A 17270-nucleotide genomic window follows, 5' to 3' on the forward strand; every position below is an offset into this window, starting at 1 on the left:
AATACAAATATTAATTTGGTTGCTAATAAAAAAAAATCCCATTAATCCTTCCATAAAGGATTTTTTGTAAAAATATTTTTCCACATTAATAATAGGACAAAAAACTTTTAATAAAAAAAAATACACACATATTTGCCTACACATACACAAAATAATATCAGTGACATAATTTGACATGAAATCAATAAATCCTATAATTAATTTTTCTCAGACAGACTTCTGCACTTATTACATTTTGTTTCTAGTACAAAGTATATTTGCTACATACAGTACCACCTAGGGCCATCCTCAGCACCGAGCCAGAAACGGGGATGACCAGGATGACTTAGTCAGGTCCAGAGGGCAGGGGCGTTTCTGGTCGGTGTCCATTTTACTTTGAATTAGCCATATACAGAAATATGTGTTTAGTGTAGGCCTGGTCAGCTAGTCTAAAGCTAAGATAAATTTAATGTGACTGAAATAATCTGTGTAACTTTTTAATGACGTATGGCATGTCGATTATCAAAGTTAAGAAGGGGGACATGCTGAAATGTGCCTTCGCTGTAGTGAGACCCATAGGATAGAGTGGAGTGCAATGCAACACCTGGTGCAAATGTAGGAATCAGTGTCTGAGTGTGTGTGGCAGCTGTTAGCACCTGAAGTACTGTGTGAATGGGATCAAATATATATTTTTAAAATGATGAAAAGTACTTTTCATTAAAATTATTCATGTTTGTACTATTGGAAGCTTAGTTAGATGTAATTTAGAAGTCGTCAATTATATACGTTATATATTTCATATTCAGCACTACATGGCTATCGGACAATTTTTTTTTTTTTTTATATTCAGTTTTAATCTTAAATAAAACTACCCTTGTTTATAGAATACTCTATATATTTAGATTGTTTTGCTTTCAGACACTTTTTTTGTTTACATTTAAACACTTAAATGACCTTTTTAAAAAAAACCTTACTTACTCAGAATCAAGATTTTTGTGTAAAATGTTTAGTGTCTGCAAACAATATTTAGATTGATGATTTGAATGGTTTATATAGGCTTATGATAAGGAAATTCCCAGCCGTAACTACATTTCCTATCATATCACTGACTACAACCACACGTCAGTGACTCAGGTTTATAAATACAAAGTGGAGTATCTGAACCATCAAGTTAGTCTTGCTTGACAGCTACATATTGCATCTTTTTTTTTTTTTTTTTAACAATGTCAAAAATGCAGTTAGTCTCTTCCCATATAGACGCCTGCACAAACACTCGTCAAGCATAATACAAGAGGTCTGCATGCTGGTAAGCTGATAATCATATTTTTAACTATTAACTATTATTAAAGTTTTAACTGTTTTTATATAGTCAAGATAAATCATATTTGTATTTTAGACCATTAGCTTTGCTTTTGCTTTTTAAAATTTATTTAAAAAAAAAGAAAGAAAAATTATAATAATAAAACTAATTAAAATAATACATTTATGTTATTTGTTTTTTTAATGGACTATTTTGACATGGATTGTCTTCATTAATAAATAAACCAAAGCTGATTAGCACTTGCGTTTGTTAACCTATCTTGAACTTTAAGGGCTACCATTTGACAAATGTTTAAATAGAATCTTTTAAATAGTAAACTCCTTGCAGAAATAATCATATTAGTAACCATGTCTGTTATCCTTTTTATATACTTTTTAATAACTCAGCTAGGGTGATAGAATAGCACATGCTTCAGGAGAAAGTCTTTCTTCTGCTCTTTAACCCACCCAAAGTGATAGATTTCAGTTGCCATTTGTTACTAGATGTTCGTTAGATGCTCTGTTACACCGAGGTAGTTATGGTGACTAACTGATGTCCAGTGGTCTCCAGTAGGTGCAATACAAGTGCTTCTGCCAACTGTCTCACTTTCACAGCCTTTTTAAGTTGCTTAAATTTAATGTATTCTTGTGAAAAGATTTCATTTTGAAGGTACACAACTTTGGTTTTATTCAAACATCCATTTTTATAATGAAAGTTGCTGTTCAGCACATCAGGTGATGTTTCCGCTCTCATCTTAGTATCCACTATTAAAGTGACATTATCACACACAGCCAGGCAGCAGGTCTACAATTATGGGATGTTGATAGGGTCGAAATTGGTCATATAATTAAATAACCTTAAAAAACTATTACGTGTTTAAAATTCTAAAATAATCTCATGCATTAACATTGACTGACTAAATCATTTTAAATTAGTTGCACTGTGCACTTGAGCTGATGTGGATGATTGTGTATGTTGTATTATATTTTGTAATGTTTTATATGTATTCATGTATTTATCTTTTTCCTTTATGGTTATTAGTTAAATGTGTATTTATTTATTTTTGTTCATTTGTTTGTTTAAAATTCAGATCTCTTCAACATGGGGTCTCCACTTCTGCTGTGTCTGGTGGCTTTGCTCTTTATAAGTAAGTCTGTAAATGTCTCCTTTAGATGGCAGCAGTTTCTGAAATTTTTAAACCAGCCCATCTGTTGCCAACCAAGTGACAGTTTTTTACACAAAAACATTTTTATGATGATTGATGTGAGATGTCAAGATAATGACATGAATGAGCAGGTGTTTCTGACTGTGGATCAAACACTATACTGTATAAAACACCAGTCAAGGGTTTTGACACACCTTCTATTTTAGTTTTTTTTTTTGGTGATTTGTTTTCTCAATTCTACATTTTTGTACTAAATGTGTTATACGTGTTTATTTTATAATGTCATAATTCTAAAAAAAAAAAATTCCAAACATTAAAAGTATTTTAACAAAAATTTTAAATCTTACAGAAAAAAATTGTACCCCTCGCCCAGAAGCGAAAGTAGCATATTATGTAAAAAACATAAAAGGAAACTTTTCAGATAAAAATTGTTAAATTGTTAAATAATTTAATTTAATTACATTTACTTTACATTAACTTCTGAGTCTTGCATACAGTACATATAAAAAAGAGTACGGTACAAAGTAGGACGGCCTGAATGTTCAGTAAACCTAGCTACTAATTTCCGATACAATTTGTATTTTTGTAAATATTAAGCAATGGGTGATCACACCAATTATTGTTTCCATAATAACTGCTTATAACAACTTTTATAACAGTTAACAGCTTTTTATAATATTTTTGGAAAGTAGAAACATTTTTTAGAAACACAGTACTATGTGTACATGTGTGTGTACGTGTGTGTGTGCGTGTGTGTATGTGTGTGTGTGTGTATTTGTAATATATATATATATTTAACTGTTAGAATAGAACAGAGTTCACTACCATTTTTATAAATAGCTTTGATGTATACGCTAGTGAAAAAAATTACACTTTAGTGTTTTACAAATATATTCAAATCTTCGCAAATTTAAGTTGTACCATCACTTAATATCTAAAAAGTTTACCAACATCATGCTTTAACCAATTTTTGAAATTAAACTTTAAACATACTACAAAATAATTGTATTATGTATTATAATAAGTTTCTTATATATTTTTTGTAATGTTTTAACAGGGACAAAACAGTAAAAGACATGGCAATGTCTCGGTTTACATGGTGTTGAAATTAATTTAATTTCCTGATAGTAGGCTATCTGATAGTCTTAACTATGCGAATGTCCTGATTCGTGAATATGCCAACATGTCTTATTTAAAACGTAAAAAAATGTGTCGACATCATCAGAAGACATGAATGAACTATATATATTATATTATTAAGTAAATATTATTTTATGACCACGAGCTTCTTCTGGCATTTTATAATAATCATCATATTTGCTGTTTGTGTCCAGCATTTAATAATTATTTTATACATTATTTAACCACGGCTGGAAATAATAGCTGGAATGTGATGTGATTGTGAATTCATGACTGAAATAAAGCAGTTTGTCTTTTGTAAAGTACTTTCACTTTACAGAAGGCAGCGTTTTTATCAAAAGGTTGATAAACGTGTGTTGTACAGTATATACACCGCGACAGCGCGCTCAGTTACTCACTTCTCACCTTTCATGTAGGTCTGCTCGGACTAATTCGTTTTAAACCCCTCAAAAATGTGTGTGTATACAGCCCCAAACCTCCATCAGTTATTAACAATAGCATCTATTTAGAAAAAAACTTTCAAACTGAAACTCACTTTTGCGTGTTCAAGATGTTCAATTTATGTGTACCTTTTTGTGCGCTCTATATCATTAAGCTACTGTACACTTGGACGAACTGCAGCAGCATTATAACCCTGCAACTATTCCAGCCAACCAGAGACTAGAGTAGGGGCAACACCAACCAATCGTAAATTTGAGCAGGGCAGATTTGGACTCTCTGTTTTCTGATTGGCTCCCCAGTTCTCTGCTTCAAGTTTGAATTCATGGCTGGAAGCTGCATCATTTCACGCATTAGTTTATATAGTTATCATTTTATTTGCATAATAAAAGTGTGCATAAGGTAAATTTCATGGTTTTTGTTAGGTAGTCTGTAATTAAGTATAAAGTTTAAATTATAGAATATATTGTCTAATGTGTTGCTGTTTAATCTTATCTTTACTTCTGGTATAATGGCTCCGTAGCTCTCGGCCTGTTTTCAGTCTCTGTGTAACAGCTAGGGCCAACACACCAGATTTAACCTAAAACTGTACCTGTACAGTATATTCTTATAATAATGTCTGTCCTTGTTCAGACAACAATTTATATTTTTGTTTAAGTTGGTGAGACAACCTGCCATTTTGTTGAACACAAACTACAGTCCTGTTTTTTTGTAACCTTGTGCAAATTAAATATGTTGCACTCATGAATAAAATTTGCCTCATAATTATTAATGTCATGTTTTATTTTATACACTTTATAGTGTAGAAAATGAATTCAGCATTTGTAAATTATCCTTAGATTGCATGTACTGTATGATATAATAAAGTATATTTGTATTAACCACAAAGTGTATTTTTTTAGTATTTGTAATTGGCCAGAAGTATAACAGCATGCTACTGCTTCAATAAGATTATGCTTATAGTAAAGTAATCATGCATTTGTAACACAGTAAAAATTGCTGTAATGTACAGTACTAAATACATAAAATATGTACTTTAATTTTAATGGCTGTCATGTATGTACGTTAGTACACTCACAGCCATATAATTTAAGTGTACTACGTATACTTTAAGTTGTTCCACTTTAGCAGACAAAAAGAATACTTAATACACTTAAAATTGTGCTTTTATACAAATAAATTCCAATTTAAATGCACTTTGTACAAAATTAGTTGTTCTAAAATAGCAAACTTCAAGTATACTAGTCATTAGTCTGGTTGCAAGTACATTTAAGTATGCTTGGCATGCTGGGATTTAATATACTTATCATACTTTTTATTCTCTTGAGTAAACATCATTGATACTGTAAATGAGGAAATAGTTAAATAGAACGTTGACTTGGTGGTAAATAAATAAAACTCTCTCTCTCTCTCTCTCTCTCTCTCTCTCTCCCCCCCCCCCCTCTATCTCTCTCTCTGCCCAATAAGGCTTAGAAAAAGTCCAGAGTGGAGTAATTAAAGGTAAAGTCTTAGTACATTAAATTCTAAATATCCATCATCATTTATCACGTAAAATTGTTCTCATGTGTATACAAATTATACCCATTGCTCTAGTGCATCATGCATAATTTGATATCTAAACATTATATTTAAAATATTGAATTATCCAATATCACCTGACTAAAGGTAAAATAAAATGTGGAAGAGGGCCATATCGTTCATGCCTCTCACTCTCACTCTCTCTCTCATATTAGTACATGGACGACCACCTAAAATTTCGAGGCCACACATATTATTGCCAGGTAAGTTTTAGCTATAAAATTAATGTGAAATCTAAAATGTTTCTTAACCACAAGCTACCCACACAAGTTAATCACACAGTTATTAGATTCTTAAAAATGGAGGCGATAAATAATAGCTTTTTTCCCCTTTTGTAATACATAAAATCTGGAACACTAAAAGTAAAAAAATTTATTGATGGTGATGTCCAAAATTGGTTTTCTCATAAAACCTTGGTGTCATTAAACAGTGGTGCAAAATAACTGAAGAATATTTATAATAAATATCATTCAATTTTCATCCCCCTGTTCTCTCTATCCATAATTGATGATGGACCAATAAAGCAAAGAGGAGAATCTTACCCATGTATTTATAACTGTGTAATTCTTTACTACATATTTGCTCTTGTGGAATGCTTCAGCAGCTTAAACTCTGATAACGTAACATCTGCATGTAAAGTATTTACAGATTTAATTTCAACTTTCGCACAGAAGCATAATGGCAATTTTAAAAACTGGTATCTGATTGCGAACTGAATTCACCTAACTTATATCCTTAATATTGTCTAATGTAAAGATCCAACAACTAGACCAAAGTGAAATATTTACTGTGTAAAATATCACAGCCAGGTAGGGTGGTTTTAGTTCTAGGTTTTTGTTTAAGCGAAGTCCTAGTTTTTAGTGTATATTAACCAATCTGAACTTTGCAGTAAATAAAAGTAAATTAAAACATTCTAACTTGTTTTCATAAAATATATTTATTGTGCTAAATAAGATTTGAACGCAGGTATATTATGCTAAGTTACAGATTCAGCTTTGCGAGTTTGCTAATTTTCCCTGAAGTGTATGAAAGTTTCACTCTTTTTATAAAATTTCAGTGTCATGTAACAGTAGGGCTGTTATATGAAGAGATGCTAAATATTATCAATTGCCCATTCCCTTTATTATTAGGAGATGGGATAAAAGAGCTGAGTGGAGAATCTTCAACATCAGGTAAAGTGTAAACATAAAACTGTGTGAAAATGATTTCTACCTATTTTATCTATGTTGTATTCTTTAACACACGAAATAATATTTAAATGTGTAAACGTCATAGCCACACTACTGTATATACGTATATAATAACCATTGAGTAAACTATTTATATTTAAATATCAATGGACTTCTTTCTGAACAATAAAGTAAAATTACATAATATGTTTCTTAGATATTTCTCCTTTTTTATAAGCTATGTTATCATTCATTTGGTGTTACAAAACAATGGTGCAACACAATGAATACACATTCATCTCAAATATGATTAATTTTCTTCTCTCTCTCTCTCTCTCTCTCTCTCTCTCTCTCTCTCTCTATCTACAGGAGAAAGTGGAGATTCATCAGCATCAGGTGATTGTTAACTATTTAAATGTTTGAACATTATTTCCACCTATCACTCTTTAACACATTGAATTCTATTTAAACCTGTGGGCATCATAGCCGTTATTATATTGTAGAATCATACCAGCAATAGTTGAACTAATTATTACTATTTACACCCCCCCCCCCTTTTTCTCTTTCCTATTGTATAATATTATGCAATTGTGCACTAGGAGAAAGCGGAGAAACATCAACATCAGGCAAAGTTTAACTATTTTAATATGTGAACATTATACTGTCTATTAATAATGTTAACTATTATATTGTTGTTTAGTTTATTTAAACATATGTAAATGTATAAGCATCATAGCCATCCTTGGGTTTTGCTTTGTCAAGTACAGTGGAACCTCGAAATATGAGCATAATTCGTTCCGGAAGTGGGTTCGTATTCCAAAACACTCGTAAACCAAATTTAATTTTCCTATAAGAAATAATGGAAACTTAAATTATTCGTTTTACAGCTCCAAAAAATAAATACATAAAAATGATTAATACAAAATATTAAGTAAAAATAAAACAAATTAACCTGCATGTTACCTTTCAAAAAAGTTAAAAATAAATCCTGGCAGATAAGCGTTTTCCTTTGTGCATGCAGGCTCTGTGTATGTGTGTGTGTGTGTGTGTGTGTGTGTGTGTGTGTGTGTGAGGCTAGAGTAAGTGGAGACTCTTTCAGCCCCTCCTGTCTCCCTTTCCTCATCTTACACATTAAAACTTTCTTCTCTCATTTAAACACACTCACACACACACATATTAACGGAAAGACTGTTGTTCTGGTATAAATTATTAAAGCTCCTCCACTTTATTTTAATGTTGCTCGCGACAGCATAACAGCCCGTTAATTCATGCTCGTGTAATGATGAGATGGACAAACTGCTCGATGCCCGTTCTTTTATTTTCTGCATTGTCAGATAATATTACAAACTTTCAGGTGGATCCTGCACTTAAATCCAACTAAAACAAAACTTAGGCTCAATATCCTAACTTAAATCTCACATTCGCGTTCACACACACCGGACTGCATTACCCACAATGCAACTCCCGCACTGAACTACACTTCCGTAAACAGAGGTCATAAATCAACATCTCTCTCCCAATACACTGTTTTATCTAAAAAAAAAAAAAAGCAATAAACATCGCCAAAGACACTCGTGTGAACGCAAACTAACAATCACTGCTGTAAAGTAAAATAAACAAACAAACAAATGACCCAGTAGCTCACCTCTGAAAAGATTTGCGACAGAGTTTCTTCGGAGAGCAGAGTGTGTCTCTTGCCTTCATTTCTGTGCTCGCATGTGTGTGTGTGTTTGTGAATGAGGGTTTCACACAAACACACACACACACACGCACACACACACACACACACACAGCCGGCACAGTGTCTTATTATCTCGCGCGCGCGCGCGCACACACATACACACCGTGATGAGGGAGAAAATAGATTTTTAACCTCTGTATTGAGAATTTCTTTTGCCTTACTCGCACGCACACACGTGTGTTATAAGAATCAGTACACGCGCTGTACACACGCGCTTCCGAACACATAATAAAATATGTTTCACACACACGTAGTCACAGTGTTAAAGTAAACAGTACACGCGTGCACAGATGTTGATTATACCAGTAAGAGACGAGCACTAAGACCCAGCAGGGGAGATGAATACCCGCAGCACAAGAGAGAGAAGAGAGAGAAAAACCGTTGGCTCAGTTGTGATGACGCAACGCTCGGTGTCAAAACAATAAGCGCATGCGTCATACATGATACTCGGAGCTCGTAAACCACAACAACGCTCATTTTTTACGTCAAAATTTATAAAAAATCTTTGCTCGTCTTCCGGAACACTCGTAAACCGTGTTACTCGTAATTCGAGGTTCCACTGTAAGTGGATAATTACTAGTTAATTAATTATTATAACACTCTTTCTCTTTCTCTCTCTCTCTCTCTTTCTCTCTTTTTTTATATATATATAGGAGAAAGTGGAGAATCGTCAACATCAGGTAAATGTTAATTATTAAAATTTTCAACCTATCATCCTTCAAAATGAGTTATAGTTAATTAATTTTCTCTCTCTCTCTCTCTCTCTCTCTTTCTAATGATGATGGGAAAATAGGGGAAAGTGGAGAATCAGGTAATGTTTATTTATATACAGTACTTTATTTACATAAGTACATTATTTTCACCTATTATAGCATCCTTTTACATTCTGAATGAGTTTGAATTGGTCAACATTGTAGTCATCCATGGATTTGACACTTAATTTGCATATTCAATGATATAATGTCACATGCTAGTGTAAATAGGCTTGTTCTTATGCTTGTAAGCCTGGCTTGTACTGTAAGTCTATTGATAAAAGGATATGGCATGTAAATTATTCTCTCTCTCTCTCTCTCTCTCTCTCTCTCTCCCTCTAATATTAGGGGATGGTCCACCACCAGGTAGAATTTGTCTAAATTTCCTAACATTATGTTCACCTGTTATACTGTATAACCTTTTAACATATTTAATCCTGTTTAAATGTGTGACCATAAAAGCCATTCTAAATCTGTCACTTTATTATTTCATACTTCACTAGTATACTCAAGAACGAAGAAAATTGATACCGCTTGTCACATGTGGAAGTATGTTAGTGAACCATGAAACAGTAGTGCTATAATAATGAATTAATATTTATATCAAGTAACATTGATCAAAAATACAACAGAAACAGTAAACTTAAAGTGAAATTTTAATATTTAAACATTTCATCTATTTTATCTAATTTTTATGCCAACAAATTATTTATTTTGGATCATAATTTAATTTGTTTTCCACTCTCCCTTTCTGTCTTCCTCACTTAAAGTAAAGTTTATATGACAACTATATTACCAAGTAAACTTTAGCATACATTAAAACTTAAATTCTTGTCTTTAAATGACTAATCTAGGACATTAAACAAAGAGGGTCAGTGCCATTCCTTGAGCAAAATTGTCCGCCTAGAATGATTAACATTTATTATTATTATTATTATTATTATTATTATTATTATTATTATTATTATTTGTCCTAGAATCACCTTTTTTCCCCGTTGGACGTGATGCAATACAACCTGCTCTCTTTGATGGAGAGTATGTAACAGTTCTGCTGCAGAAACCATTCTTGTATGCTGGACAAATATACCATCAGTTTTATGTAAGTTTGAAAAGAAGAAATCAGTTAGATCGAATCTTCATATGAGTAAAAATATTATCACATGCCTTATAAAAATTTTAATAAGATTTACAAAATTATCATTACATAGTTCAAATAAAATCTACAGGGGATTTTTTTTTTTTTTGCATTATTAGCAAATTTTAGCAAGTAGTGCATGTTTTATTTTTCACTTTGTGTGTGCATTATTATAAATCTATTATTTATTTAGTTTACGTTTGTTTTGATTTAATGAGGTTCTTTTTTACATTAGTGAAATCTGCAAGCATTGATGATTAATTTAACTGCTGTTCTTCTCCTTTATCTTACTCTTCCTTTTTTCTGCCTTATTATTATTATTATTATTATTATTATTATTATTATTATTCAGCTTTTATGAGAAAAAAGCACTGTAAAAGAGTCCATTTAATGTTTTTTTTCCTGTAAATTAATAGGAATGGTTTTACTAAGATTATTTGAGCTATTTAAGCACTGCCAGTACTGATTTAATTGATGTATAATTATACCATATTATACAGTACAGAATGTTACTCTTAAGCCAAATGAACAATCGAATTGTCTGAGTTTGCGACAAACCTCTGTATAATGCAGTGCAACTGTTAAAAACTGAAAGTTTTTTTTTTAAAGTGTTAAAATTTCATAAATAAATAGATTAAAAAAATTTATAAATATACTAACAGACAAAGATAAAAATAAAAATAAAAACCATAAAATAGTTAAACACACTTTCCTTGTGAGCTTTAAAAGTTTAGGGTAGAGTAGGTTCCTGGCTGGAATCTGCTATCAAAAAGTTAAAATTATGTATATTTACAGTGGAGTTACATTTATTCCAATAGACTACTATAAATTACAGCAGCTATTACATTCAAGATTTTTTTTGAGGCTTTTATTATGCATTTTATTTAAGTCAAGTGAAACAATGCTCCCTGTAAAATAGAGTAAAATTTTTTGTAGTCTCGTGGGACTTCCTGGATTTTTTCTTGGATTATTTATTTATTATTTATTTTATTGTTATTTCGCTGTTTGTGAAAATTTGACTAATGTAAAATTAGATTTTTTGTAATTTTTAGACATTTACAGTAAATGTGTCTTTAGTCTGTATTAACATTTAAAAACAAGAGAAAAATCTATAACCATTGTGTAATGGCCAGGATGTAAACAAGCAAATCAAAGCAAATATGCCCTCATGTCTTAAAAGGCTAACGGGTAGCAGTTTACTGCTATCATGTAATCTAGAAGGGGTAGGTTAGCCATTAGCCGTTTAAACCTAAACCACTTTTCAAGCTAATCAAGGAAAAGCTAATGAAGTTTTCTTTGGCTTTTAGAAAAGGCAACTTTCCTGTCAGTAGTTAGCTGCTACCCATTTACCTCTTGGGATATGAAATAACTTTTAGCTTTTAGTTGCATTTTTAACTATATAATACAATTTTGATGCTGTCAGTGTGAATTAAAACGCCCAGATATTTTCAATATATTTACATACAGTGACAAGAAAAAGTATGGGAACTTTTTGGAGTGTTATGGTTTTCTGCATTAGGGTTTCAAAAATGTGATCTAATCTGCGTTTAAGTTTAGGTATTGACATATATAATGTGCCTAAAATAATAATAAAAAGTTCTGATCTTCATTAAGAACAACCATAAAAATCTCCTAGCGCTAGTGGAAAAAATATGTGAATCCTTGTGTTAATGACCTCAAAAAAGCTAATTGGAGTCAGATGTTATTTGAGCCATGACTCGCCAAAAAGAGCTTTCAAAAGCTCTATGGTCAAGAATTGTCGGTTTCTTGCAAAAGAAGACACTTTGGGTCTGTGGCTATTCACAATAAAATGGGCACCCAATTAAAATTCAATTCAATTCAATTCAATTTTATTTGTATAGCGCTTTTAACGATTTACATCATCACAAAGCAGCTTTCCACAATCAAAAGAATTAAGTTTGTAAAAAAAAAATCAAAATTATATGATTGTCCCTGAATTGTGATCTGAAGAGCACAACAAAGACTCATCAATCAAGTAAAGAAACAAAATCTGTGTTTATGAGTCTACGGTACGTAAAACATTGAAAAAGTATAGTGTCCATTTCAGGACACCATAAAGGAAGCCATATGCCTATATGCCTAAAGTTCCAAAAGACCACACTGACACTCCAAAGTGGCATTGACAAAATGTTTTTAATTAAGATTAAACTAAGTGGAAAAAAACACAGAGCGCTACATCTGGTGTGAATAGTGCACTGCTACAGTATCATCATTATTACATCATTCTAAAGTATTGTGGAGGAAACATCATGATTTGAGTCTGCTTTACTGCATCAAGGCCTGGCCAGCTTGCAACCATAGATCTATACACAAGAGTATCAAAAAATTATTTGGGATAATGTGGGAATGTCTGTACATCAGCTGAAACTCTGTAGAAACTCACTTACTTTTTCCATTTGCAATGTTGAATGAGTGTGTTCAATAATGACATGAACGATCAATCATTACACATCAATCATTGTCAATCATTATCATAATGATCAATCATTACGTGTCTTCTTCACATTTGCTTACACATTTATAAGTATTGTGTGTCTCTTAAAGAATTTTTCCCAAGAATAAGTAAAAACAAGCTGCTAATGGTGACGAGGGTAATGTTTATACTTTTTCTTTAAAGAAATGTATTCAGTGCTTAGGAATGTAGCATAAAGGTTCTACACTTACACTTCAAGAAAAATGCTAGCCGAATTGTAATTGCATTTTTTACATATTCTCTGCTTTCAGGTTAATAATTCATATATTTTCTTTCCCAGCTGAGTATGGATGGTTACGTGGCTTTTTATGCTCCAAATATTGATGACGAAGTCCCCGATCCACAACTTGGCAAAGATGTCATCGCTCCACTGTGGACTGATCTGGATGCTGACAGTGGAGGAAAATGGACCTACGAGCAAGCAACAGAAGGCCCTCTTTTACATATAGCTACAGAGGCAATTAACAGGATGTTCCCTGGTTTTCACTATTCTGCTTCCTGGGTCTTTGTCTCCACTTGGGAAAATGTTCCACTTGAAATGTCTTCTTTTCTGGTAAGAGTCAATACAAATACAAAAGTCTTTAGACCACAAAGCACACAATATTAGTAGTGTATTCCTTGTCTGTCAGGGTGCAACGTTTCAACTTGTCCTGATCTCAGATGATAAGGCACACTCTTTCATGCTGATGAACTATGGTCCCATTGCTTCTATTTCCTTCCCTTATTGGCTGGTAAGAGCTTTTTTTGATTATCAACACACTTTAGCCAAACATTATGCACAGATTCACACCTAACGTATTTCTTATGGACATAGAGCTGGGTGTACTTATTAATTATAAGTAATAATTTATATTTTTCAGGCTGGGTATGATGTGAAAAACACTGACTTTGTCATCATTCCAGTAAACGAGTCCTCTCAGCTGTCTTACTCTAGTAACGTCCATATCCCTGGTCGCTGGGCTTTTCCAGTTCCCAGGAGATCTACAGGTCATTATTTCCTTTTGTTACAGTACTTTGGGTTGACAGTGTAATGTGCACTGTACATCAATTATAATGCAGATGTATTAATAGGATATAGAAGCAAAACAGGGGAGGGCAAATTAATATTAACAATATATTTACATTAGTGTTATATACAGTACAGCAATACTCATCTCCCTTTATTTTACAGGTCCCCCTGTTCCTGATTTTTTCTATCCATTCTGGCATGGTACAGAAGTGGACATTTTTGCTAATGATGGAAATTCGCCTCAGATAACGCTTCAGCAGGCATTCCATTACTTTGAAACCTATCAATCCACAATATATGTAAGAAATCTGCCTTATTTATAATAATAACAATAAAATAATTAAAGATACTTTTACATATCTGCAATCATAAGAGGTTTTAAGAATAATTTAAAATTGCATACTTCATTATTATTATTATTATTATTATTATTATTATTATTATTATTATTATTTTATTATTATTGTTGTTCTGCTGTTTCCTTTACAACATATTACTGTTTTAGGTGAATAAGAATGGTGTACTGAGTTTTTCTAAACCACTTGACGAGCCCAGTCCTGATTCCTCAGAAGAAATTGATGAAAACATCATTGCTGCTCTCTGGACTAACTTTAAAACTGTTCCCACTGAGAAAGTCATCTATCAGGAAGTCACCGGTGGTCCTCTTTTGTCACGTGCGACACAAGACATCAATAATATGTTCCCAGCGGATAATTATTACTTTTCAGCTTCATGGCTGTTTATAGCCACATGGGAAGTAATGTCATTTGCCAACTCCGGGGTGAGAACATGTTCAAAATAATCACTTTTCTTAGTTTTGTTTCAAAACTTGTCATTTATTTATCTTAAAATAGAATGTCATAAAATCTTTACTCATGATTAACTTCTTTTAACTTGTATTTTGTCACACATTAAATTTATTGTTGTATGTGAGTTTTGTTTTTCACATCTAAAATTTTACGATATGTTGAAATTCATTTAGAGGAAATAAACACAACAATCACACTCATCACTCACAATCATAATTAACATTTTTTTATTTTTTTTATTTGGCTGTTTAAGAATGCAACGTTCCAAGCAGTCCTGGTTTCTGGAACTGCAGGAGACTCCTACATCATGCTGAACTATGCACAGGTTTCTTCAGCTGATCAGTACTGGCGGGTAAGAGGAATACATCTACATTTTTTCCAATGTTGTAACATATAGCCATTGGAAAATAAATAAAATTTATCCTGCTGGCTAACTTGGTTACTCTTTAAAGGCTGGCTATGAGGCAGAGGACGGCAGCTCCTATTTCATTTCAGTAACAGACACCTTTAACCTCTCTTCAACTACTAACGTCCAAATTCCTGGTCGCTGGTCTTTCCAAGTCGCTACATGTAATTATTCTGTCATTATCTCTTTTTGTTTTTGTGTAGATTCATATTTATGGACTACATCTTGTAAATGGTTTTATAGTAAGAGCTCATTACAGTAACTGTCTGAGATAAAGCTGAAACTTTAGGTTCAGAGTATTTTTAAATAATAGCGCACAACATCATGGTTTATTGATTTCTTATGACAGTTATTCCATGGAATTGAATTGAGCAAGCCTGGTTGTTAGTTAATTAGTATAGTATGAGTGTTCAGTAATAAAAACTGTTGTGTAATTATGTGTTTCTGTTTGTCTTTCTTGTAGCACCCTGTCAATCCTTGAACTGTGTTTGGGATGAAGTTTGTACTAAGAAAAATGGAGTTTACGGCTGTGCCTGTTCGATGTACAATGGAAAGCCCAACCCAGACACTTTTGGTATACGTTTATATTTATGCTATTTGGCAGGAACTCTTATACAGAGTGACTTACATTTATTCCATTTATACAACAGAGCAGTTGAGCATTAAGGGCTTTATGGGACAATCAGTGGCAGATAGGCAGTGCTAAGATTTGAACTCACAAACAAATTACCACACTGTAATCAATTTGTCTCAGATTTTAGCGAAGCATGCTAATGTACAACAGCTTTCAACAAAATTAAAGACAAATGCTGTTTTTTGCAACATAGTGTAGAACCACTTAATATCCTGGTGCTGATCATTAACAAACATAAGATAATCTCAGATCATCAGTGTGGACATAAGGACTGAGTGTTGATTAGAGATTTTCCATTTATTAGAGTTATCCAACTTTGCATAAACTGACCTGGGCATGTCTCATTTTGTTTTTCAGACTATTCCTTATAGTGCATTATTAAAATTCACATTAATATCTCTTTTCATTGATGTAAAATTTAGACTTAATAATAATAACATAGTTGGATGGATTCAATATGTCAGTCAGAAAAGCAACAAGTACTGGGTTTTGAGTTTTTACCAGTTTTATTAGACAAGAGATATTTTATAGATGATTGCTGCATCTTTAATGATATAAAACCAACTGCTATCAGGTATATTTATTGCATTGTAAATATTATATTGTAAATATTTCTAATTTTGTAAATTTTTCCAATTACAGATGAAATACTGTGAGTAGTCCATTGCGTAGTTTGTGGAAGTAATTTCACTGTTTTCTGACTGTTATATACTGTATTTCTGGCTACATTTTCAGATGCTTATGAAACATGTTCAGGCAGTAGCGGATCGCTGTCTCTGTCTCGCTGTCAGCTCTTTGAGGCCGGATATTCTGAAGATTCTCTTCACCTTAATGACCCAAGCTGCAAAGGGCAGATCCAGTATGACAGGCTGGTGTTCAGCTATGGCAATGGCTACTTATGTGGCACAAATCTGACGGTATTAAACAAGTATTATTTTACACATTTAAACTTACGTACTCATACCTGGATTTGACATATTTCGTGTGACTTATGAATTGTGTTTTATGCTCTTTAATCACATATTGTAGACCACTTAGTTTATTGATTAATCAGTTTTTGTGTAAGTATATTGTCAGTTGGCTGCTTTAACTATTAGATATTAATAAGTTAGAGTTTTCAGATGTAATTATATAACACAACAGTAACAACTCAGTCCTGAAAATTTTCCTACGATTTCCTGATTTTTTTCCCCCCCTTTAGAATAATGGCACAAACATCATCTATAAAAACAGTGTTGGAACATCCGAGAGGAAAAGTGTAATCAGTCATGTTGGTGGGCTCAACATTGACTTTTCCTGTGTGTACCCACTCATCCAGAGCATCTCTATGCCCATGGAGATCCATGCCAGGGGAGGGTATATATATATTTTTTTTCCTTTTTTACTTACATTTAAATGGGTGACTTTGTGTTTTTGGCACATACCGGATTCTCTTTTTCACTATCTTTTTTTCCCTTTCTATTTTAGTTTTATGTATTTGTTATCATTTAACATTTTATAAGCAATTTGGTTGCTTTTTAT

At 32.5% G+C, this 17270-nt stretch overlaps 1 protein-coding gene across 1 annotated transcript; it reads left to right on the top strand.

Moving 5' to 3' along the window:
* The first annotated feature begins 1200 nt into the window (after positions 1-1200).
* Positions 1201-17265, top strand: LOC128540947 (alpha-tectorin-like). The gene is made up of 21 exons (XM_053510963.1): positions 1201-1285; positions 2370-2426; positions 5490-5522; positions 5756-5803; positions 6731-6772; positions 7139-7165; positions 7369-7395; positions 9164-9190; positions 9304-9321; positions 9611-9628; positions 10240-10361; positions 13172-13444; positions 13521-13622; positions 13752-13878; positions 14063-14199; positions 14406-14681; positions 14963-15061; positions 15162-15279; positions 15579-15689; positions 16485-16666; positions 16951-17265. The coding sequence occupies exons 2-21, from the start codon at positions 2381-2383 to the stop codon at positions 17248-17250; spliced, it is 2133 nt and encodes a 710-aa protein (XP_053366938.1). The 5' UTR covers positions 1201-1285; positions 2370-2380; the 3' UTR covers positions 17251-17265.
* The last annotated feature ends 5 nt before the right edge of the window (positions 17266-17270 follow it).

Source organism: Clarias gariepinus, chromosome 14, assembly GCF_024256425.1.
Source record: "Clarias gariepinus isolate MV-2021 ecotype Netherlands chromosome 14, CGAR_prim_01v2, whole genome shotgun sequence".
Taxonomy (NCBI): Eukaryota; Metazoa; Chordata; class Actinopteri; order Siluriformes; family Clariidae; genus Clarias; species Clarias gariepinus.